At 38.2% G+C, this 23,361-nt stretch overlaps 3 protein-coding genes and 1 long non-coding RNA gene across 6 annotated transcripts in view; all 4 read right to left on the bottom strand.

Moving 5' to 3' along the window:
* Positions 1-2,813: 2,813 nt before the first annotated feature.
* Positions 2,814-23,361, bottom strand: part of LOC145496419 (uncharacterized) — a 41,928-nt gene continuing 21,380 nt past the window's right edge. Inside the window, exons 2-4 of one of the 3 annotated variants that reach the window (XM_081476065.1) lie at positions 4,220-4,424; positions 3,478-3,677; positions 2,814-3,168 (exon numbers count right to left, since the gene is read on the bottom strand). In XM_081476065.1, coding sequence (XP_081332191.1) covers positions 3,145-3,168; positions 3,478-3,677; positions 4,220-4,424 — 429 coding nt within the window. In that variant the 3' untranslated portion in view covers positions 2,814-3,144. The remainder of the gene's footprint in view (positions 3,169-3,477; positions 3,678-4,219; positions 4,425-23,361) is intronic. The other 2 variants (XM_081476066.1, XM_081476067.1) reach the window with 2 other exon arrangements.
* LOC145497301 (uncharacterized) lies at positions 6,182-8,564 on the bottom strand. The gene is made up of 3 exons (XR_014050680.1): positions 8,166-8,564; positions 7,323-7,538; positions 6,182-6,668 (listed from the first exon to the last, which is right to left on the bottom strand). It is a non-coding gene; the product is annotated as an uncharacterized LOC145497301 (long non-coding RNA).
* Positions 9,862-11,259, bottom strand: LOC145496412 (uncharacterized). Its single transcript, XM_081476058.1, has 2 exons — positions 11,193-11,259; positions 9,862-10,908 (listed from the first exon to the last, which is right to left on the bottom strand). Exons 1-2 carry the CDS (start codon positions 11,253-11,255, stop codon positions 9,877-9,879), a joined length of 1,095 nt encoding a protein of 364 aa, XP_081332184.1. The 5' UTR covers positions 11,256-11,259; the 3' UTR covers positions 9,862-9,876.
* The window catches only part of LOC145497363 (uncharacterized), a 2,265-nt gene continuing 2,133 nt past the window's right edge, over positions 23,230-23,361 (bottom strand). Inside the window, exon 1 of the mRNA XM_081477181.1 lies at positions 23,230-23,361. This exon is cut by the window's right edge and continues 2,133 nt beyond it. Within this exon, the coding sequence (XP_081333307.1) occupies positions 23,230-23,361 (132 nt within the window).

Here is a 23,361-nt window from a genome sequence, read left to right as displayed (position 1 = left end):
GTGTCTTTGACATTCATTTCAGACCATTTAATAGTTTTTTCTTGAGTCACAAAATAGTCAGTGAACATAATTTTTAGAGGGCCACTGGTTTGTTAGTATTTTTATACTATTTTAGTGCTACCCTCTTTAAATAAAGTCTTTACTTACTTACTTACTTACTTACTTACTTACTTACTTACTTACTTACTTACTAATTCTGTGGCATCTTATCCCTAATTGCAAAGAAAATGTTCATTTTTCATGAATGTCTTAAACTGTGTCACTCCGCCGTCTCTATTGCTTATACGGGCCCTTGAGTTATGCAGTAGATTGCTAAAACCTGACCTTAGTGACAGGAGAAAAGCCGCGGCGCCCAAGAATTGGAATTCGGTGTTATTTTTCTGGAAACGGCTTCTCGACTGTTAATTTGTAAACAGACCGCGAGAGGTTTGGCATCAGTGTTTCCTCTTTCCTCAGTAAGGTAAAGTTTAAGTCTGCAGACGAGCCCATCAGGCCGGAGCTTATCCCGGTTTCTGTAGCAGAAAGCGACCAGGAGCGTATTTCTATTGCCCCCTGGATGGGATGCTAGTCCATTGCAGGGTTACCCCACAGCATTAAATTCGCCGGTACCCATTTATACACCTGGGTGGAGAGAGGCAATGTGAGAGTGAAGTGTCTTGCCCAAGAACGTACACAGCACAATGTCCCCGGCCATGGTTTGAAGACGGACCGCTCGATCCGGAGACGAGCGCACTACTTCTCTCAGTACGGATATTTATCATGATTTTCGTTTCACGTTTAATTCGGCGGCGAAGTTCTTCACCGTTTCAGAGTTACGTCACTTAGACTAACCACAAAAGATTCTTTAACACGGTGTGGGGAATTAGAAAAGGATAGCCCACACTGTCTCGTCTTCACAAGATTTTACTCTTCTCCTCTTCGATTCTCGCTAGATTTCACAACTCTTTGACTCGACTGACTGACAGATTCCTTCGACTCGAGAGCTAATTAAATCACAAACAATTGTTTCTTATCTTCGAGGCACACCTTAGTTAAAGTACGCTGATTGGTTAGATACGAATCTTCTAGACATAAGAACAACAAAGATTTCTAGACAAACATTTCACAATCACTAATTGATATCTATGGTATTATCCTGTTTCCGACAACGGAAGCTTCAACAGAAATTATTCGCGGATATTAGCAGTAAATATACTAGCCGTAAATTGCCTTTTATTCTCAAACTCTCACCTTAGACCTAAATGAAAAATACGCGGAAATTATAGTCAATAACTCTCAAAAGCGCGGAAATTTTTCGGTTTGCACCGAAAAACAAAACTTATACCCTTGATAGATATAAATGTTCAAATACAGAAATATATTTTTAATCAGCGAGTACACGTTTCTCAGTTAAGAGCACAAGTGACTTTTATTTGTTTCATTTCTGGAATTAATTGTTTAATTCGTACTTAGACATTTTGCAATAGCATTAATTATTGAACTACTTTCCTACAGTCTCACACTTTTCTGCGAAATTTAATCAAGCTTTTTTATCCTGAAATCATTTTTTTTTTCTACCAGGAGCCCTGTTTCCACAAATCAATAGCAATAAATAATAACGCCATCCAAACTAAAATGTGGCATTCCAATTTGGAAAAATTCCGAAGAGTACTGGTATTTGATGCTGAAAAAGTTTGTGTTTCCGAAAGGTTTTGGCTTATTGGAAGGTGAAAAAGAAGTGCTGAGTCGAGTCCGCCAGGGACACTACATCCAATTTTACCAAAATGTACAATTTAACGGGAAAAGATGGTGTATGTATAAACGATCGTGCACCCATCGCGCTTTCCTACTTTGAGAGATTCAGATTTTTTAACCCCCGGCCCACAACTTATCAGAACATATCGGTCCTCTATCTATAATTAAAAAAGGATTCCGAATTTCTGATCCCCGAAGACCTTAACAGATTCAAAAATTCTGATTCCCCAGTCCACAACCCATCAGAGCAAAACAGTCATCTATTTATAATTCTAAATGCATTCAGAATTTCTGATCCCCATCACCTCACAGGACAAAAACGGGTATCTGTTCATGGTTCTAAAAGTATTGAGAATTTCTGATCCCCCTCCCCCACCAAATCTGTTAACATGATAGCAAGAGCTTTCTATTTACAATTCTACAACAATTCAGAATTTCTTAACCCACATGACTTTAAGGGATTCAAAAATTCTGATCCCTCAGTGCATAACTTATCAGAACAAAACGGTCATCTACCTATAATTCTTAAAAGGGATTCAGAATTTCTGATCCCCCCACCCCAACCCCTTATCAGGTGCAAGGACAGAAATAGCAGATAACTTAAAAGATCGTCAACGTCTTATGACTTATAATTGGAATAGGATTTATAATCTCTTCCATCCATCACTTAACAGATCAAAAATAGTTTTCTGTTATGATGTCTAAAAGAAATCAAAATTCCCCACCCCGCAGGAAAAAAATGCTTGATCTCCCCATCCCTTGAGTGAACATAATCAGTTCAACCAGTGGTGGCTAGTTACAAATAATTCCAGTGCAGCTGTACAGTCAATTGGAGGCCAGACGTCTCAAACCAAAGTCTGTTATTTTCCTGGGGCTAAACATGGCCGTTGTGTAACAAAGGTATATTCGCCATAACTCAAGCAAGAAAAGTATTACAGTGTGAGGCCTCGATGACTCATTTTTCAAAATAAATCCTATTTGCAAAGATCAATACATCTGACCACCAAAAAAGTTAAATAAAATAGCACATCATGATCACACAACTGAAGCTTTCCTTCAAGTATATTTGATTTGGTTTTCCCTTTCACACCATATCTTAACATAATTATTTACACGAAGCTTTCTGAAAGCAGAAAGTTTGAATCTAATTGTTTTCACAGAAGTCAACCCGGATTCTCAAGTGGCTAAGGCCGTCTGAACATATTTCTCACTGATTAATGATTCTTTGGATGCCCTTGAAAAACTGCTCATTGATAAAGAATACTGGGCAGACCATAAAACCAAACTGCGAAAGCCACAGTTACTGGGAAACATCATTGACTTGCAACTGCTCTTTGATATCCTCTAGGAGATGCCACTGTGCATTTTCATCTGTCCACTCGTCAATGTAATCTGATGGCCTTTTCATGCTTAATCCAGCCAGCAATCCATTTCCTGAAATTGAGGTAGTGAGAAACAATGATTTTACTACCTTTTAAGTCAAATATCAAGTAATGCAAGAATTCATGGCTGTTGTTGGGTTCCATAACGCATGCTTGCGACCAATACTTTGCCTCCTTTCAAAACAGTACAATTTCAAGGACATTCTTGTGACTACAGTACTGTCCAAAAGTAAGTTACCACCTTCTCGCGAGACAAGATTCTGTATTTGCCTGTGCTTAATGCCAAATCGAAGAATTGGCAGTCAATACACAGTTTTCGGGGTGTATAGTAGTTGCCACACAAAACAAAAACCTTCTTTACCATTTCCACTGCCAATGTCAAAGATGAGATCCCCTTCCTCAGAAAATATCGCAAGAAGTTGCTTGGCTGTTTGTCGGCTTCTTTATTCCGCACTAAAATCACGTTGGTTGTGCACTTGGACACATGTCTGCCCACCATTTTTCTCGCCACTGCCCAGTGCCCCACAACAAATGAACTGACAACCTCAGTCATGACAAGGTCTGAAATACAAATTTATGCATCAATACAATGTAAACTCATTTTTTAATATACAGTCGAACATAGATTATATGGACTCGTGGGGACTAGGCTGAATAGTCCAGATAACTGAGAATCAAGATAATTGAAAATATGAAAATAAATGAGCCAAAAATAAAACTGAATGACTCAGACAATGGAATGTGAACTTTTGTTTAGCAACAATGAAAATGGAGCTATTTTTTTTTGTTACTGCAATAAATGTCACATTTGGAAATCAACTATCAGTCTCCAAAGCAAAAATAGTTGCTGATGAGTATCTTTCAGTGAACCAGTTACAGTATGGCACTTGGCAACTTTAACCCTTTAACCCCTACGGAGTCTCCCTTTGATGAGTAAAAGCGTCTGGCATAAGCCAGAGTAAAATCTGTTAAGTCACTCTTAGGAGGGAAAGGGTGAAGGGAGATAGTTTTATAACCCTTTAACTCCTAAGAGGTCTCCCTTTGACGAGTAAAAGTGAGTTTAAGATGAGTCTTTTTCAACAATTGCATTATAATTCACTTACCTTCTGCTCTTGACTCTCTTTTCATGTTTGTATCTACTATGAAGTCTTGCTGAGTCTTGACAGCTCCAGATGTTGTCAGAGCTTCTGCTACAAGGCCAGATGCGCTGACAGGATATATTATGATGACATTGAATATGGTCATCAGCTGCTTAAAATTTATGCTGCTGACCATGTCGACAATGTCCCCAACTTCTTGAACTACATCCTAGCCGAAAGAAAGTCAGATAATATCATAATTAATGACAACACAAAGCATTAAGGAACAATGAATATGAAGGCTTAGAAGAGATACATGTACACTGTACATACACTCTTGACTGGGCAAAGGTATATGTCTGACATTGGTTAGGAGAACAATAGAACAAATACAGCAGTACACTAAAAGAAACAATGTTCCTACAGTAGCTCCAAAAACCAGCAGAGGTGCAGGTTACCAGGATCTAATGAAAACTAAGGTTTAGTATACGTTTACACTGACTACATTGTGGTTTGCCTTCTAATCATACTTTTATTAGCATTGTACCACATTCATACAGGTAGATGAGTTGGCTGCTGCCATCCCACATACCTTAATGCCTATAGCATTATCTGTGTTAAGCAATAAATACCTCCCCCCTCCAAAAAAAAAAAAGAAAAAACAACAACCACAACAACAACAAAATTAGCAACAGTAAGTTGCTACACACAATTTGATCACACGAGCCAGTATCACATATCTTTCCATCCTGACCATTCATAGTGCATGTTAGTGCTGTACGATAAGCAAGACTTTAGATTTTTTGCCGAGTATTATTATTATTATTATTAATATTATTATTATTATTATTATTATTATTATATACATGAAAAAATTACTCGATTCTGATTGGCTAAGAGCAGTGCAGTTCAAGTGTTACACCAGTGCAAAAAGTGTAACATCAGTGCAAATTACAAATCATACCGGTAATTCTAGATTATGATATGCCTAAAGAAAGTAGGAAATATTCTAAGCCAATGATATCACATAAAATGATGACGAAAATTTCGTGCAGAAACTTTGAAAAAAGTTTTCTCGAATGAGAAAAAATGGCTTCAAGAAAGATCTTCCGGCATTTCCTCAACGCAAATTTTTTTCATGTTTACATTACTATTAAGTAATCATATGGTTTTTCTCGTTCAATTTGGAATTAATTATCACTTGCGAGTTTTTAAAAAAGCTGAAATTGCACTCGCCAAAGCGGCTCGTGTAATTTCAGCTTTTTGAAAACCTCACTTGTGCAAATTAATTCTAAATTGAACTTGAAACCGTATGATTATGTATACTTATTATTATTATTATTTTAAGGAAAACTACCAATTTTTTAAGTTTACAAGACATGTTTCGACAGAACTTCTGTCATCTTCAGTTGAATGATTACAAAGCAAGTTGAATAATAAGTAGACAAAAATGCTAATTAAGACAAATGGTAACAAAAGAACGTGAAAAGGTGTAAATTAAAAGGATAATTTTAGATTTACATGGTGTAATTGCTGGTTGAGGCAAGGTAGTTCTTTTTGAATATGGATAGCCTCCTTTATCTTGAGTTGAAAGCTGGTAGTGGCGTGATCTAAAATATGAAAGCAGTCTGTTGAACACAATGAGCGACAACGTTCAGAATTCTGAAGATGTTTGAAAATGTGAGAGGCCTTATCAACGGCTAAGTGCTCACGTACGCGTGTGGAAAAATGTCGGGTGGTTTCGTCGACATAACTGAGGCAGTACAGCCTGCACATATAAACTTTTAAACCACACGTGAACAAAGCCCGCCGGGGATAGGGTCTTTCACACCAAAAAGGTTACCTATCTTAAAGGAAGAAAAAACTAATTTGATGTTTACAATAGCACTTGTAATGATTTAGACATGAAATTAGTGTTTTCTTCCTTTAAGATATAGAGACAATAGAATTTCAAGTCTTCAATTGTATGCTGCAAACAAGTATTAGACTGACAAAACTAAGGATATTTTAGGGTACTTTGCTGGCTTTATTCAGAACTTCTGCATCCATCAAGTTGCAATTGAGTGCAAAATAAAATTTAATAAATCTGCCCAGTCTCAGCCAATCAGAATAGAGTAATTTTTTCAGGGTAATAATTAACAATTATTCACTGAAATTTAGGTGGATAGCGGAGGATATTTTCCTGAGTGGAGAAGCAGCGAGGTTACCATCCTCCACTTGACGTGAGACACTGAGGTGAATAACAAAAACTATTATTTTGTTTTAAATGTAAAATGATGCAACATGAGCTTTACCCTAAACCGTAGAAGCCTCTCTGAACCAACACTGTCACCAAATTTTGTTCTGGCCTCTTCCCAGCTCTTCAATTGGAAAAAAATTCACAATTGCCCCCTGCACTTGCAAAAGTGCCCTAACTTTGTTGACCTCCTGCTTGACTGATTTCTCCTTTCAGACTGATTTCCTTCCCTTTTATCTGAAAGATAAGGCACCGAGTATCAGAAACTTCAGTTGCTTAAACTTTCAATTCTAGATGACTAAAATGAATAAAAATGTTTTATTTAAAATATCAACGTACTACAGAATGTGGTATTTGCCTTAACACTGAGCAAGGGATGCTGCTACCTCCAGCACGAGATGTATTACCTGCTGCTATTCAGGTGATTAAATTATATATACCACAGTCAAAAATGGCCACTCCTGGTTCAAGTTAATGGGGAGGAAAGCTTGCAGTGTTGGCTTACAGAAACTACCATTATCAATAGAGGGTATTTTGTGGTTTAAAATGAGTCTGGTTTAACAAAGCAAGACAGCCAAACTTAATTGAAGAGTCGATCTAACAGCCCACAGTGTCATACAAAGCAGAGATGAGCAACATTAACAGTGGAGGTTTCATATTGACAAAACTTTGTTTACTTTGTTTTGTGTGTCACAGATTCGAAGAACATAACCTTCAGAAGATGGGGGCAGGTAAGTCTTGAATTATATACTGTCATGCCAGCCACATAACAATATTATAATTATGCTCTAAACTTTAGTCACCTTTCTGCTGAGTGTAATTGTCAATTATAGCATTCAAAAAATGTTATGGGTGATATAAAACTGACCTAAATAAAACTAGTTACTTCACCTTTCTTAACAAATAGCGCTTTTGCTTATCACTTAGGCTACAGAGCGGCTTGATGTGCCATTGTTTTAGGCACACAAATCCCTGCATGACTTCTCCTGCACTGACTTTTTGATCTTTGAGACTCCCTTTCTCACACAAAGAATTAACTTCCTGAAATTCTTCCCAAACATCCTTCGCTACCCTTGCCATTGCAAACACTTCACTGAATCCTTTCTTCTGTAATGAAAATATCAATAACAATAACAAATAAATGAAGGTGTTAAAGCGGGTAAAAGGAACTAAAATAAAATTAAACTAAAAATAAAAACATTACAATAATTTTGAATTCTCCATGATTATAGTGTTGAGCACTTGTGTATGCATGTGTTCTATTTCACTGTGTCTGTGCTGCATGTAGAGAAAGACAAAATAATGTCCAGTGAGTTTTCATCATGCAGTAATCACTTTACCGCCAATTTTCAAAGGACTGTGACATTGTACTTTTCTCGAAATTCCTTAAGAGTGGATGTTCCCAATGATGAAACATATCGCACAACAGCCAAAAAATAAATTCTACTCATATTCTCAGGTTTGGCAGCCTTAGTGTGAAGCAAATCACGACATGCTTCGTTTAGCTGAATATCGATTTATTTACGAGAAAATTGATAATGCCAAACCTGAGAATATGAGCAGAATTTATCTTTTTGGCTGTTGTCGCGATATTTTGCAAAATGTTTGATTTTTGGGCACATTTGCTCTTAAGTTTGAATCTAATAATAAATTGCAACTGCTCGCAATTAATGAAATTCAAAGTTATTTCTATACAACAAGTGGAGCACTGCAAGTTTTTAGACTGTAAGATACCTCTTTATGCAATACACAGGAACAGTCATCCCTCCATGATGCCTTGGGCTCTGGCGAATCACCAGAAACATCTCAACATCCAAACAAGTGCATTCGACATCGTTCAACTTGTATAAAATGAAAACATTATTTCAATTGATGGTTTTACCAAATTTACTAGCAACTACCACAAAACCTACTCACTCATGTGGTAGAAGTTTCCACTACATCTGTGCAGCTGCAAAAACGTACAGCAAACCTGCATGCCATGTTACTTTTGCTTCAGGTAGCTGATGTGAACCCAACTGTAAGTTCAAGTTTACAACAATCTTTCTGTGTGCGTGCCCATACATATATAATATGCATATACATAAATATTAATTAAACCAAAACTGTAAATGATATTTGTTGTTGTTGCCATAGTCAATTGCCCTAAATGCCTATTATCAGCAGCTGCTGCAGTGAGAATATTTTCCAACTCAACAGTTTGAAGATAGCCACAAGACAATAACCAAGGGAGGTAATAATAAAAGGTGGTTGGCTACATGTTATTGGCTACATGTACTTTCCTTGTGTCGTCAGCATCTTCAAAATTGAATTACAGCCTTAACGGAGACATACTAGTTATGCAATGCTTTTGAGAGGCACATCATGGGATACTGCACGAGCCACTTGTATTTTTTTGGGTACACACATGAGCCTTAAGGTAAGCCTGTATACTAAGAAAATACAAGTGACAAGTGGGATATTCCATGGTATACCAAGAGAAAGAGTTGCATAACTGTTTTATATTAGTGCCACCCAACTAGTGGACTAATGAAAATCCTGCATTTTAATTGGCTATGCTTCTAGAGGACTATTAGTATTAGTCCTCCAGAAGCGAAATTGGCGCGATCAAGCGTGACACTTTCGTTTGTTTTATTCCTAAATAAATACTTCTTCATCTTGCATTCGTTAACTTTATTATTACCATTTGTGTCTGACTAGTTGGGTGATACTAAAACAATTAGACCCTTCACCCTCAAAGGTCATGGGTCAATAGCCCATTCGGCTTCGCCTCATGGGCTATTATTGACCTGTAGCCCTTTCAGGCTACGGGTCTAATTGTTAAGAGTGATTTTCTGAGAGTGTCGAGAATCGGAAGACACTCACGAAAAATCGATTTTTCTTTTATTTTGCCAAAACATACCTTTGGGTGAACTTATTCAAGGAAAAATAGTTTAAAGTTCCAACGATTTATTTTACGGCCAAAATTTAAGAAAGTTCGAAATTTGCATGTAATGGCGGTTTTCGCGGCTTAAAATGTTCAGAATTTCATGCTTCTTTACGAAAACAGTGGGGGCGTAAAAACAATCCTATGAAAACAAAACTTGGCACAAATATTATTTCATTCTTATACTTTAAAATTGTGTAATAAGGGACCGTTCATTTTTTATAAGGTAGGGGGGGCTGGTGGGATTTGGGGGGGGGGCCATGCGAAAAAAAATGGCTTTCGAGTGGGGGCCATCCCAAAAAAATAAGGGAAAAAGGGGGGGTCACGTGAAATATTTTAGTAAAACTTTAAAATGGAATAATGTTTGAATATCAAAAAAATTGCTACAGAATAAACATAGAAGGCAGGATACAAATTTATTACAAACTTTCCTACTGCTTTAAAAAAACGTGTGGCGACAAAAAGCATTTGTAGCTACTGAAAAGAAGTATTTAACACTGTTATTTTTGAATGCAACTTTCACTGGCACTCATCTCCATCTTCGCTGTCGTCGAGTTCTTCGTCGCCGCTTGTGCTGCTATGGGAGTGTCTTTCACCAATGCTACAAGAAGCAGCAATGCTTTCCGTCAGAGTGTACTCTTCAGGGTACATGAAGGTGTAAACATAATCTCTGACTTCCTGCTCAAGATTGGTGGTGATTCTGCTTCTTGCAGCATTGGTAAAATAATTCCCTTCCAAGAGCTGTGCGATGTATGGCCCATCTCTTCTAAATAACGACGTGGCAACATCCTCAACTTTAATACACTCTTCCGGGATGGCCGTTCTTGGAGGGTACACAAGGCATTGTGGAAGATTATTTCCTAGCGGGTTTCCAAAACAGATTCCATAAACTCGTTGGACGTTGTTTTCAGTCCGCTTCCTCTTTCTTTCATTTGACTTTCTGCGGTTTTCTCTTTTCGTTCTCCTTTTGTTGATTTGCTGTTTGAGTATGCCCTTGAATATGCTGTTATAATTGTTCTTCTTATTTTCTAGTGCTTCCATGTCCTGGGTGACCTTCGTCAACTTAGCTTCTATACATTTGATCTGTTTTACATTAAAACTGTGGGCAAATTCTTCGCCCTGCTTTAAAGCAAGCCCATTGGACTGAAAGAGTGTGGAATCGTGTTCCTTTACATCTTTCAATATGGCATTCAACTTTTCCACCATTGCTCTGTGCTCTTTGATGGAGAAGTTCAGTTTTCTTCCATCACTGGGCTTCAACCAGTACCCTGGCATGGAAAACTCACTCGCCCTTTCTGAACAGCCATCCGCACTTAGAAAGATTGCTTCTTTTGCTTGTAAGATGTCAAACTGCCTGGATCGTTCAGCTGTAAACCTTTTCTTAAATGACTCGTCGCTTTCGCCATTATTGCGCATTTTGGAATGAGCCTCTTTCATGATGCTCATGTAGTAATGCGCTCTTTTCCCGATTGGATTAACAATATAGCCAAGGCTTGTTTTCCGGAGACCCTGAGGTATGGTTGTATCATCAGCAGAGGAGGAACTAGTGACCTACCAGAAAAGGAAAGACGATTTTTTTATTTATTATATTGAACTGATATTATCGAATGATCATGGTTCGTGTAACCATTTAATGTTGTATTCGTGTAGTGAAATGTAGACCTAAGTCAAACGATATATTAAAAGACACATACTATTTTAAAAATGTTCAAACAGTTTTAGGTGCTATCTTTACAATAGGAAAATACAGACGTTTCTCATTATAAAAGTGAACCATACATGCGTTTTTAATGTCCAGATAAAAATTGGAACACTGACAAGAAATTAACCCTTACCGGCTCATCTTCTTGTACTTCAACAGCTTTCTGTTTTACCTGCACAGGGCAACATTCATACATGCCTATCACTAGAGTAGAGGTAAAAACCTTCCAAATAAAGACATCTGTAAATTAAATGTAAGAATGTGTTTCACACAACACATCAACAGATTTCCAGTTTTTTCACAACACTTCGTACTTGGTTCAGTATCACAATGCAGGAGCAAGGAAAGACTCTGTTCCAGGCCACTGTTACTTCCGTAAGATTGAGAAGTTTATGAATGAGCACTATGAGGAGGGGGAGAACAACAGGGAGTTTCTAAAGTTGTCCTGTCAAGAAAAGGTAGGAGAAAGTTGTTCTTTTTGTTGTAAATGGACTGGACCACCCATAGAAAGATACCCTAAACCAGTTCCTGACCATTCCTGCCTACCGGAATACCCCTACCTCTCCTACCAGAAGACCCCAAAAGAAGGGTGTGATCCAGATGACTGGCAGCCGAGGGTCCAAGCGAAGAAAGAGCATGGAAGTGGCAGGCTGGTTTTATCTGACCCAGAGAGCGTTGCTCTATTTGCAGATAAGTTTATTGTCAAATCAAAGTTTGTGGTGGATTATCTTCAGCATCTTGAAGTGCTGGAATTTAAAAGGAAAAAGAGAGCAGAAGAAAAGGCAAAGTTAAGTAGGGACGCAAAAGATAAATCATATGAGGATTATCCTTGGACTGAGTTGTGCGAAGATCTAACCAAGCTTAAAAAGCTACGTGTTCCAGAACTAAACAAGTACTTGAACCACCACGGGCTGAAGCAGCATTTGAAAAGCAGCAAGAGTGAGAAAGTAAAGGCAATTGTAAGACATTCATGTTTGCAGCAGAAGAGTCCTCTCAGAGCTGGCCAACCAACACTGAGAAATGCAAGGACATTGACCCAAAATGACAACAGGGCAAGTGCTGACAGCAGTGAAACGGATGAAAGTGACAATGATGAGTATGACAGTGATGCCATTGACTCTGGGGGAGAAGATGACTCAAGTGATGTCATTCTTGCATTCATCAATTTGGATGAGAAAGATGCCAATGAGAGGCCAAATGCCACACGCTCAGGGCGAGCCATAACTAGGAGATCCGAAATTGACTTCTCTTTCTTTTGATTTGTTTTTTAAACAACAGCTCTCTGTAGTATAGGGATTGTCAATATTGTCTTCATAGTGAGCACAATAACGTGAAGTAGGGGGATAATAGAGAAATATTATAAAAGTTGAAATCTAAATATTGTTTGTTCAATTTTTTTTTTGTGTGGGGGGGGGGGTCATCCCAAAAAATGACCGCTATAAGGGGGGGCCATGCGAAAAAATTGGTAAGCTGAGGGGGGGTCATGCGATTTTTAAATGGTGCTTCCCAAATCCCACCAGCCCCCCCTCCCTCATAAAAAATGAACGGTCCCTTTAAAGTTTCTTGAAGCTTTGTTTGTAGCTTTTTAACGAAGGGTATTTGTACAGACGCCATTTGTGTCTCTTGGCAAGGAATAAATAAAGGCCAACTTTGACTAGTATAAATGGCCTCTGGTATATATCATTTGGTCAAAATATCTACATTTGAGGAAACCTTGGTTATTGTTTTTTTTCACCCGAAAAGTTATAGCTCTGGGAATTAAAATGTTCTCCGTCAGTAAAATAAAATGTTACGGCATGTAAGCGAGTTCAATTTTATGCAAATCCCAAGGTTAATCTTTGGAAGTCAACGGTTTAAAACAGGAAACAACGACTCACCGTTACTTACGTTCCTTCTGCTGCTACAGAAACGATTTTAACTTCCCAATGTCCTTGTGAGCCGTTCTGTAAAATATTTCCAGTAAAACAGCGAGCATAAACGGCCATAAAATTCGACAAAGTCGACAATGTTTATATTTGAGATGAGACACTGAATGGCACGCACAGTCTTAGCTGTTTTCATCGCCTTGCTCAGTCGAGAGTCCTATAATAATATGCTTCAAACCATAGTAAATTAGTTTCTCATGTCCATATGCCTAATGTCGACTCATGAATAAATAAACCAGTCCCCGTACACTGAATAAACAACTCGAATGACCTCTGAGGTCAGGAGGTCACCTGATATGTCGTTATGTTATATGGGGCGCCGTTTGTAAATTTATTATTTAGACCGAATTTATGCCATTTTCCCCTTATTTATAAATAATTGGAAACGCCACAAAATTTGTTTATAAATAAGACACAAGAACTTGTCCGTTGATATGTAAATAATTATTTTAGGTACGTTCTGATTTATAAATAATCTTTTACCATAGAGTTATTATATATAAATAATAAACTAAACAACTTCAATTATTTATAAATCAGGTCATCTCTAAAATAGTTATTTACATATCATAAAGTTTGTAAATGCCATTATTTATAAATAAATTACTTCGCCGGGGGTGTAAATTCATTATTTAGAAATAATAAATTTCACCTCACCGAGTGTAAATTTATTATTTATAAATAATGAACTTCACTGAGTGTGTAAATTTATTATTTATAAATAATGAACTTCACTGAGTGTGTAAATTCATTATTTAGAAATAATGAATTTCTCCTCGCCGAGTGTAAATTTATTGTTTATAAATAATGAACTTCATTGAGTGTGTAAATTCATTATTTAGAAATAATGAAGTTTCATTTCGCCGACTGTAAATTTATTATTTAGAAATAATGAATTTAACCGTGTGTGTAAATTCATTATTTAGAAATTCATTATTTAGAAATAATGAAGTTTCATCTCGCCGACTGTAAATTTATTATTTAGAAATAATGAATTTAACCGTGTGTGTAAATTCATTATTTAGAAATTAATTATTTAGAAATAATGAAGTTTCATCTCGCCGAATGTAAATTTATTACTTAGCTCTTATTAACCGAGCTGGAGGTCTGTATGGGAGAATCTTGACCGAGGTCGTGAGTACAGACCGAACGCAGTGAGGTCTGTACACACGACCGAGGTCAAGATTCTCCCATACAGACCGACTTAGCTCGGTTAATAAGATGTTTATTATATGGCAAAGAAGAAAACTTTAATTCGTTTAATGTAACTGGTTTGCCGACAGTTTGCTTGCGAACGGCGATGAGCTTAACTTAAACCTGCCGAAATTTGCTCGTTCTCTTTACTTGTTTGTTTTGTCATCAGGCTTTTTGGCAGTGCCATAAATGATTGAGAAGAAAATAAAAGAAAATGGTGAACTTTTTTGTATTTTAGTTTGCTACTTTGTCAACGCAAAATGAAACCGGTCTAGTTAGATGCCGGTCTAGATGGGAAAATCTAGACCGCGGTCAATATCGATTTCAGCCAATAATATTCGTGAATTCGGTAGTTCCTAGTGTTTGTGAGACGCAGCCATATAATAATTAGAAATAATGAACTTCACTGAGTATGTAAATTCATTATTTAGAAATAATAAAAGTATGAATGACTGACCCAGCGTCTCTTGCCCGATCGATTTCGGAGGCTTTTTCTCGCGCTATAAGTGAGACAGTTAATGCTGCCCTTGCTCAGGTACGTATGCAGCCTGAAATTCAGCAGTGGCGGATCTAGGGGAGCCCCCCCCCCCCCCTATTTTGGTTAATTGAGTTTAAGCGAGAATCACGCTTCAAATATCTAATATGTAGTTCTTATTCACTCAACAATTCGGCAGCTCACACTGCAATAGGAACAACGACAACGACAACGACAACGACAACAACTACTCAAAGGCCGAGGTAACAGGTAAATTTTAAGCCAAGAAATTGCTGCATGAAGAAAATGCAGAACTTTTAAAATCGGGAAATCGAATAATGTCTTTAGATGTTTAGATAATTCTTTGTAGCCTGTGAACAGGCTCACGTTGGAGCACAAACGCGCTCGGCGTAGCTGAGAGCGAGAAATCCACGGGCGAAGCCGCGAGAGGAGAAAGTCACTTTCTTGGCGCCTCTTTCCCGCCGATCGCTATTCCTCTTCGTCACTCGCGTGTTTGATTCAAACGTGAGCCCGCTCGCAGGTTAAATTCTTTCTGACCTTTGTGACCTTTGGACGGATAGCTGTGTGACACACTTTGTTTGGCTTGATGAAGTCACGGCTGGGCATGTCTATTCCAGGCAAGTCTAAAGATCGTACACGTGGAAAGTTACGTTTAAACCATTATTGAATTTCAATAGAAATCAGACCTTTCACTTAACACGCCAAGCGATTTTTATTTTCTTCATGCAGCAGTTTCTTTTCTTAAAATTTACCTGTTACCTCGGCCTTTGAGTAGTTGTTCCTGTTGCAGTGTGAGCTGCCGAAGGGCTGAGTGAATAAGAACTCCACAATAGAGAGTTGAGGCGGGGGGTTGGGGGGGGGGGGAGAACGGGCTCCCCGGGCCCCTCCCCCAGATCCGCCAGTGCTGAATTTCAGGCTACATACCGCCGCCGTTACCTACTTGAGCAAGGGTAGCATTAACTGTCTCACTTATAGCGCGAGAAACAGCCTCCGAAATCGATCGGGCAAGAGACGCTGGGTCAGCCATTCATACTTTCATTATTTCTAAATAATGAATTTACATACTCAGTGAAGTTCATTATTTCTAAGTAACAAATTAACACTCGGCGAGATGAAACTTCATTATTTCTAAATAATGAATTTACACACATGGTTAAATTCATTATTTCTAAATAATAAATTTACAGTCGGCGAAATGAAACTTCATTATTTCTAAATAATGAATTTACACACTCAATGAAGTTCATTATTTATAAATAATAAATTAACACTTGGCGAGGAGAAATTCATTATTTCTAAATAATGAATTTACACACTCAGTGAAGTTCATTATTGATAAATAATAAATTTACACTCGGCGAGGTGAAATTTATTATTTCTAATAATGAATTTACACTCCCGGTGAAGTAATTTATTTATAAATAATGGCATTTACAAACTTTATGATATGTAAATAACTATTTTAGAGATGACCTGATATATAAATAATTGAAGTTGTTTAGTTTATTATTTATATATAATAACTCTATGGTAAAAGATTATTTATAAATCAGAACGAACCTAAAATAATTATTTACATATCAACGGACAAGTTCTTGTGTCTTATTTATAAACAAATTTTGTGGCGTTTCCAATTATTTATAAATAAGGGGAAAATGGCATAAATTCGGTCTAAATAATAAATTTACAAACGGCGCCCCATAATGTTACTTTTCCCCGCTTTCACATTACACACGTAACGCCGTATTGAACATCACGGGATTTAGTTGAATTACGGTATTCAAAATCTCTTTAAAGACCTTTCAATTTAAAAAGAAAATTGAAAAAGCAACATTTTGACATAACTGTTAGCTTCTAAGATATCGTTTATAGATGCAGGATACCCTGACATGATTTCAACACTGGATTGATCTCTTTGATGTCGACGTGATTCATAGTTTTGCGCTTAGTACCATTTGGCACACATCTAAACGTGCGCAAAGATAAATACTCAAAAATAAGAAACCGTTTACCTGCAGGAAAAGTTGGACCGCCGAAGATAATAATGTTTTAAATTCTGCATATTATTTATTCAAGTAACGCAAGCTACCTGCTTTCAGTAACGCTTCGTTTCGCTTGGCAAAAGTGACAAACTTTACTCTATGTAAATAAAGGCTTAGTTACATTTGTTTCTTTCTTTTATTTTTCTACTCTGAAATTTCTGTTATATAGGCTTGAGATTTTCTTTCCAAATTTACCGTTCAATTTCCTATCCCGGCCATATTTGAAGACATTCCTTCTCATTTGATTGCTGTAAAACTTTACAATCACATATCTTAAGGAAGTTCAATATTTGCCTTTGCGGCAGGTTTCTTTTACAAGTCACAGGTCACAGGTCACAGTTCACAGGTCACATTCAAAACACTCAGTAAATTTCGCGATGTAACAATTACTGAGATTTCCGAGAGGTTTATCGATGTTTCCATGCAACAAACCCTAACTAAAAATGTTTTACTCTATAATTTTAATGAAAAAATTTCTAGGGGTGGTATATGTACGAAATGGGTTGAAATATAGCTTTCAAACATGTAGTGTTAATATATTTTATCGTAATAAGATAATTCATTATGATAGCAAATTGAACTGTTTTATTTCTATATATATTTTTTAAATCTTTACAACGAGTATGTACTAAACAGAAACAAGAGGGTCCCCTATACCTACTCTGAAAACAATTTCACGCATAAGTAATCGGCCTTTTCACGCATCACAAAAAATTCGAAAGCAGCTTCACGTTAACAAAAAAAAATCACTTTTCACGTAAAAATGCAAAGGCTAAATCATGTGTTACATAAAAATACAAATTCTATCCACGTTTCGCAAAACATACATACAGAACCCTCCATTTTGATGCATCGAAATGCCGGGTGCATGTGTGACACATCGTGACAGACTAGATTCTAGGTCCTCCTGGTTCACTGTCGCTGTGGTCAGTTCTCAGTCGCGTGAAATGGACAGGTTTTACATTTAGTTTGGTGTAGTTTACGAGCTTTAATGACGCTAAAATCTCCAAAAAAAGTGAACAATTATTCCCGCAAAAGTCGTTGGTTCACAAATCACGCGTAAGTAAATGCATAATTCACGGATCAGTGTAAGCCTCTTTCGTTTTCATATTATATTGAAAGGCTAAAAACAATTTATGTTTTCAACAGAAATAAATCTTGGCTTTCTTTGGATCAATTTTTTTTTTTTATTTCAGTGCTACAACTGATTTCCCCTACGCGCTTTTTTTTCAAGAAAGAGCTCTTATAGTTACACTTGGGACGCACTTGTATGCATCTGTTTTATGACGTTTTGGCATATTTTTTGGTGACCTGTGACCTGTGACCTGTGACCTGTGACCTGTGACCTGTGAAAGAAACCTGCCGTTGCCTTTGTCGTTGAAGGCGTCAAAAAAGTGTCAGACATTTATTATTTACTTGTTGAAGTTGTAGTCTTAATAGTTTTAAGATGCGCTTGTTAATACAAATCAAACATGTTCACTTCCTTATAAAGTTATTGCGATATCTGTCAAGAGCAGCATGACATTTTGTGTGAAAAATTAAACAAACATTTAATACATGATCCTCAGTTACAGCAGCACAGAGTTCATCCGTTTTAATGCTAATATGGCTTTTCTTAAGTATGTCCAGGTAGATTCTTTTACGGCGAACAGGCTTGGGTGGCACTTCTAATTCCCTTTTTCCTTTCCCACTTTCTCTTCTCCAATATATGCTTGCTCGCAGGCTAGTGCCTCTTAATACAAATGCAGATTGCATTCTGCTTTCGGGAGTATTAGCCGTTACGACTTTTGAAATTACTTTTTTTGGGAGTGGCGTGGGGGTGGATTAGCGCTACTTCTAAAACCTAATCAGAACAGCAAAATTGAGCGTTATAAGTGACTGAAATGACTAATACACAGAAACACAGGCTGTGCCGTTTTAGTTAGCAAAGGCTGGTGATATACGAGCAGCGAGAGCAAAGCTTATTTTTTCGCGTGAGATTCACGTTTTCAGCTCGTTCCTTTCGTGCCTCTAAATCACGCATTCCCTGCCAAGGGAATTATTTATCTCCACTTATAGTCCGTGTAACTGACGAGGTCTGGGGATCTGACCCGGATAGTCGCTGCTTTAAAAACCACAGGCGGTGGTGCTATCCAATGGGATCGTTCGCTCCTTTGACTCACATTCGATATTTTTAACTATATACCCTTGTAGACCATGCTGAATTTTCAAAATCAGGTCGTTTTCTACACGTTGTATCCCTGAAACGAGGTCGGTGACCCCCATTTTTTTTTCTTTTTTTTCCTTTTTTTCATTTCTGACACAAGTAACTCATTAGCTGACTGGTGTACAAATTAAAAAAAAATATCTCCTGGAAAATTTTCGTGCGAACGTCCTCAAACACGGCGTCACGCGTGCAATGTGAAACCAGGGAAAAGTAACATAACGACATATCAGGTGACCTCTTGACCTCAGAGGTCATTCGAGTTGTTTATTCAGTGTACGGGGACTGATTTATTTACTCATGAGTCGACATGAGGCATATGGATATGAGAAACTAATTTACTACGGTTTGAAGCGTATATTCTATCATATTTTTAAAGGACTCTCGACTGAGCAAGACGATGAAAACAGCCAAGACTGTGCGTGCCACTCAGTGTCTCATCTCAAATATAAACATTGTCGACTTTGTCGAATTTTATGGCCGTTTATGCTCGCTGTTTTACTGGAAATATTTTACAGAACAGCTCACAAGGACACTGGGAAGTTAAAATCGTTTCTATAGCAGCAGAAGGAACGTAAGTAACGGAGAATCGTTGTTTCCTGTTTTAGACCGTTGACTTCCAAAGATTAACCTTGGAATTTGCATAAAATTGAACTCGCTTACATGCCGTAACATTTTATTTTACTGACGGAGAACATTTTAATTCCCAGAGCTATAACTTTTCGGGTGAAAAAAACAATAACCAAGGTTTCCTCAAATGTAGATATTTTGACCAAATGATATATACCAGAGGCCATTTATACTAGTCAAAGTTGGCCTTTATTTATTCCTTGCCAAGAGACACAAATGGCGTCTGTACAAATACCCTTCGTTAAAAAGCTACAAACAAAGCTTCAAGAAACTTATTACACAGTTTTAAGGTATAAGAATGAAATAATATTTGTGCCAAGTTTTGTTTTCATAGGATTGTTTTTACGCCCCCGCTGTTTTCGTAAAGAAGCATGAAATTCTGAACATTTTAAGTCGCGAAAACCCTCATTATATGCAAATTTCGAACTTTCTTAAATTTTGGCCGTAAAATAAATCGTTGGAACTTTAAACTATTTTTCCTTGAGTAAGTTCACCCAAAGGTATGTTTTGGCGAAATAAAAGAAAAATCGATTTTTCGTGGGTGTCTTCCGATTCTCGACACTCAGAAAATCACTCTTAACTATGCCATACAATATACAGCCAATCAGATTGTACATGTACATACACTCACAACTGTAAAAGTGTGTTGGAGTAAGAGAGTTTTGACATCAAAATTGGTCTCACCTCCACTCTGTATGTAATTTCATGTTGAAACATTGAGGACTGTTGATCCATATCTCGAAGGTATACAGCTTGTTCAACACTCAGGCCAATTAACAAATGGTAAACGCCATAGCGTGCACTATTCAGTCATGGATGTATGCGGGAGGTTGCTAAGCATGAAAGAAGCGTAGGGGTCGCACTCGGCTATCGCCTCTTGCGACTCTAGAGGGTCCCCTATACCTCTTCTGAAAACAGTTTCACGCAAAAGTAACTGGCCTTTTCACGCATCACGAAAAATTCAAAAAACAGCTTCACGTGCACAGAAAAAAGTAAGCAATCACGTTTCACGCGAAAATGCACAGGCTAAATCATGTTTTACGTAAAAATGCAAATTCTATTCACGTTTCGCAAAACATACAAATACAATCATTACAAAAATGTCTCTGGCAATACTGAAACGTACCACAGTAGATATAGCTGCACATGGCCATATTTTGATAATTTCAGACTCTCTTGTCGTCAGCATGTCTAGATGTTTGTGGAATAGGTATTATGCATGTACAGTGGAACCCCGTTAATACGGACACCAAGGGGACATGCCAAAGTGTCCGTATTATTGTGGTGTCCGTATTGAGCCGTATTTAAGCGGGCTCTCAGATAAAAAGTCACGGACACATGTTTTATCGATACCAAGACTAAGGCAGACATTTTTTTACAGCAACAAAACGTTGTTTTGATTGTAATGTAACTGTAAAATTAAACTATGGAAACCTTATGGTCATTTAACTATAAAGGTTGACAATGCAGACTGCAGCTAGGTCATGCACGAGGTCACCAAGCAATAAAGATGACAATATGAATAAAATATGCAAATGCTACCTTCATAAAGACAAAAGAAAGAATTCAAAAGACATATTAACACTTTGTTGACATATTTCGGTTATGACATCGAAGCCATGGTTGAGCAGACATCAGTTAAGGCTGGAGAGAGTGTGGATACTGACAGATTAACTCACCTTTTCCGCAGAACCCTCCATTTTCTGCCTTTTCTCGATCGAAATGGCGTGGTTCACAAATCACGCGAAAGTAAATGCATTTTTCACGGATCACGAAATAATCGAAAACCAGTTTCCCGAGGACAGAAAAGTATAGATTCACGAATCACGGGAAAAAAAAATCCTCATTCACGCTTAACGCAAAGGAAAAACGCCCATTCACGCGTCATGAAAAAAGTATAGGGGACCCTCACTCTAGCTTCTTGAGTGCTTAGCAAACCTCCCAAGTGCATCCATAACTCAATAGTGCACGCTGTGGCGTTTACCATTTGTTTTATAACATAACATTGAGACATTGGAACAACAGAAGTCCTTTTGTTGAGCTACATCACAAAAAAATGTTCGTGTAGTGTTACATGACAAGAGAAAACAAGCGCGCGAAAATTCATTCATGACAACCGACTGCACACCAGTAACTCGATAAAGTTTCATCTTCAGACAACTGTGAAGACAGTTTCGCATTTCTTTGGAAACAATGTCTGTCAAAAGATTTGCTTTGTAAACATTAGCACACACGTCAGCAGCGTACACCCATGGGCAAATAGTAGACGCTAAATAATTAACCAATCGGAGCGCGCGCTTTGCTTTAGTTATGTTATAACATAAATTCTGCACAAAGGCCGTCTTTGGGATATCTACTTCTGGTATTGTAACTTGCCAGTATCCTTTGCTAAGATCGATCTTCGAAAGGAACTTGTCTCGATTCAACTTCTGAAACAAGTAAACAGCTGCTGGCATGGGTTCGGGATCGAAGACGGTTAGCTTGTTGAGCTTTCGGTAGTCCACGCACGCTCTGTTGCTACCATCTTTTTCTTTACAACCACCACCGGGGAGGCGTAGGGAGAATTAGACTCCCTGATAACTCCCATCTTCATCATGTCATCTATATCGTTCTTCAGAGATTCCCTCATACTATACAGAACAGGGTACGGCTTAGACCTGACGGGCTCATTGGACGTGAGGATGATGTGATGCTGCACAAGGTTCGTGGTTCCGGGAGCCTCGGTGAACGGTTTGAAAACTCTTGCGCCAAGTCTAGAAATTCTGCTCGCTCAGTTTCGTCAAGGCCAGGGCCAGTCTTTACATCTACAATGGATTCCTTCGCCACATATCCACCAATCTCTAAGAAGCCAGTATCATCATCATCTGGATCCAATTCTAGTTCACTGAGCTCACCACTGCTGGACACGCTCGTCACCAGACCCTCGGCGATTGCAGCCGCAGCCTCTCCAAGTTCCTCTTCTCGCTCGATGTACGCCTTTAAAAGGTTAGCTTGGTAGACCTTCAGCTTGTCTTTTACTCTCACCTTGTAATCGTTGATACCTACTACAGCGCGAACTTCGTAGGGGCCTTTCCACTGCATCAGCAACTTGTTATGATCAGTCGGCAGCAAAACAAGAACCTTATCTCCTGGCTGAAACTTTCTCACTTTGGTCTTGCGGTCATAGTAGTGTTTTCCTTTCTGCTGGGCTTTCTGCAATTCTTCATGGGCAATTTTCAAGGTGTCCTCCAGCTTTTCTCGTAACTCAAAGACATACTGGTATCTATTCTTCACCTCTGGAGCCTCTACTTCTTTTGTCCACAGCTCTTTGAGAATGTACATGGGACCTCTTACAGCTCTCCCGTAAAGAAGTTGGAATGGAGAGAATCCTGTAGATTCCTGGGCGACTTCACGGTAGGCAAACAGGAGTGGGTTGAGGTGGCGATGCCACAGTCTTGGCTGCTCACTGCACAATCTCTTTAGTGTGATCTTCAGAGTTCCGTTGAACTTTTCCGTCATTCCATTGCACATAGGATGGTAGGGCGTGGTCGTTAACTGCTTAATACTCAGAAGGCGTGCAACTTCTTTCATGCAGTCAGACACGAACTGTGTGCCTAAGTCACTTTGAATCTCTTCTGGAATTCCTAGGCGGCTGAACATATCAACTAAGGCCTCAGCTACCGTCTCGGTGTCAATATTCTTCAGAGCAACCGCTTCGGGGTAACGCGTAGCGTAGTCCACGAGTGTGAGGATGTATCGGTGACCTGCTTCACTAGGTGGCCAATAAGATCAATGGCTACCCGTTTGAAAGGCACATCGATTAATGGCATCTT

The sequence above is a fragment of the Orbicella franksi genome, chromosome 9 (genome assembly GCF_964199315.1).
Source record: "Orbicella franksi chromosome 9, jaOrbFran1.1, whole genome shotgun sequence".
Classification (NCBI taxonomy): Eukaryota; Metazoa; Cnidaria; class Anthozoa; order Scleractinia; family Merulinidae; genus Orbicella; species Orbicella franksi.
This window is presented reverse-complemented; position numbering and strand designations above follow the sequence as displayed.

Coding starts and splice junctions, on each gene's coding strand:
- LOC145496412 (XM_081476058.1), bottom strand. CDS start 11,255: ATGTATGAATGTTGCCCTGTGCAGGTAAAACAGAAAGCTGTTGAAGTA. Junction 10,909..11,192: donor AAGTACAAGAAGATGAGCCG/GTAAGGGTTAAT, acceptor CTTTTCTGGTAG/GTCACTAGTTCCTCCTCTGC.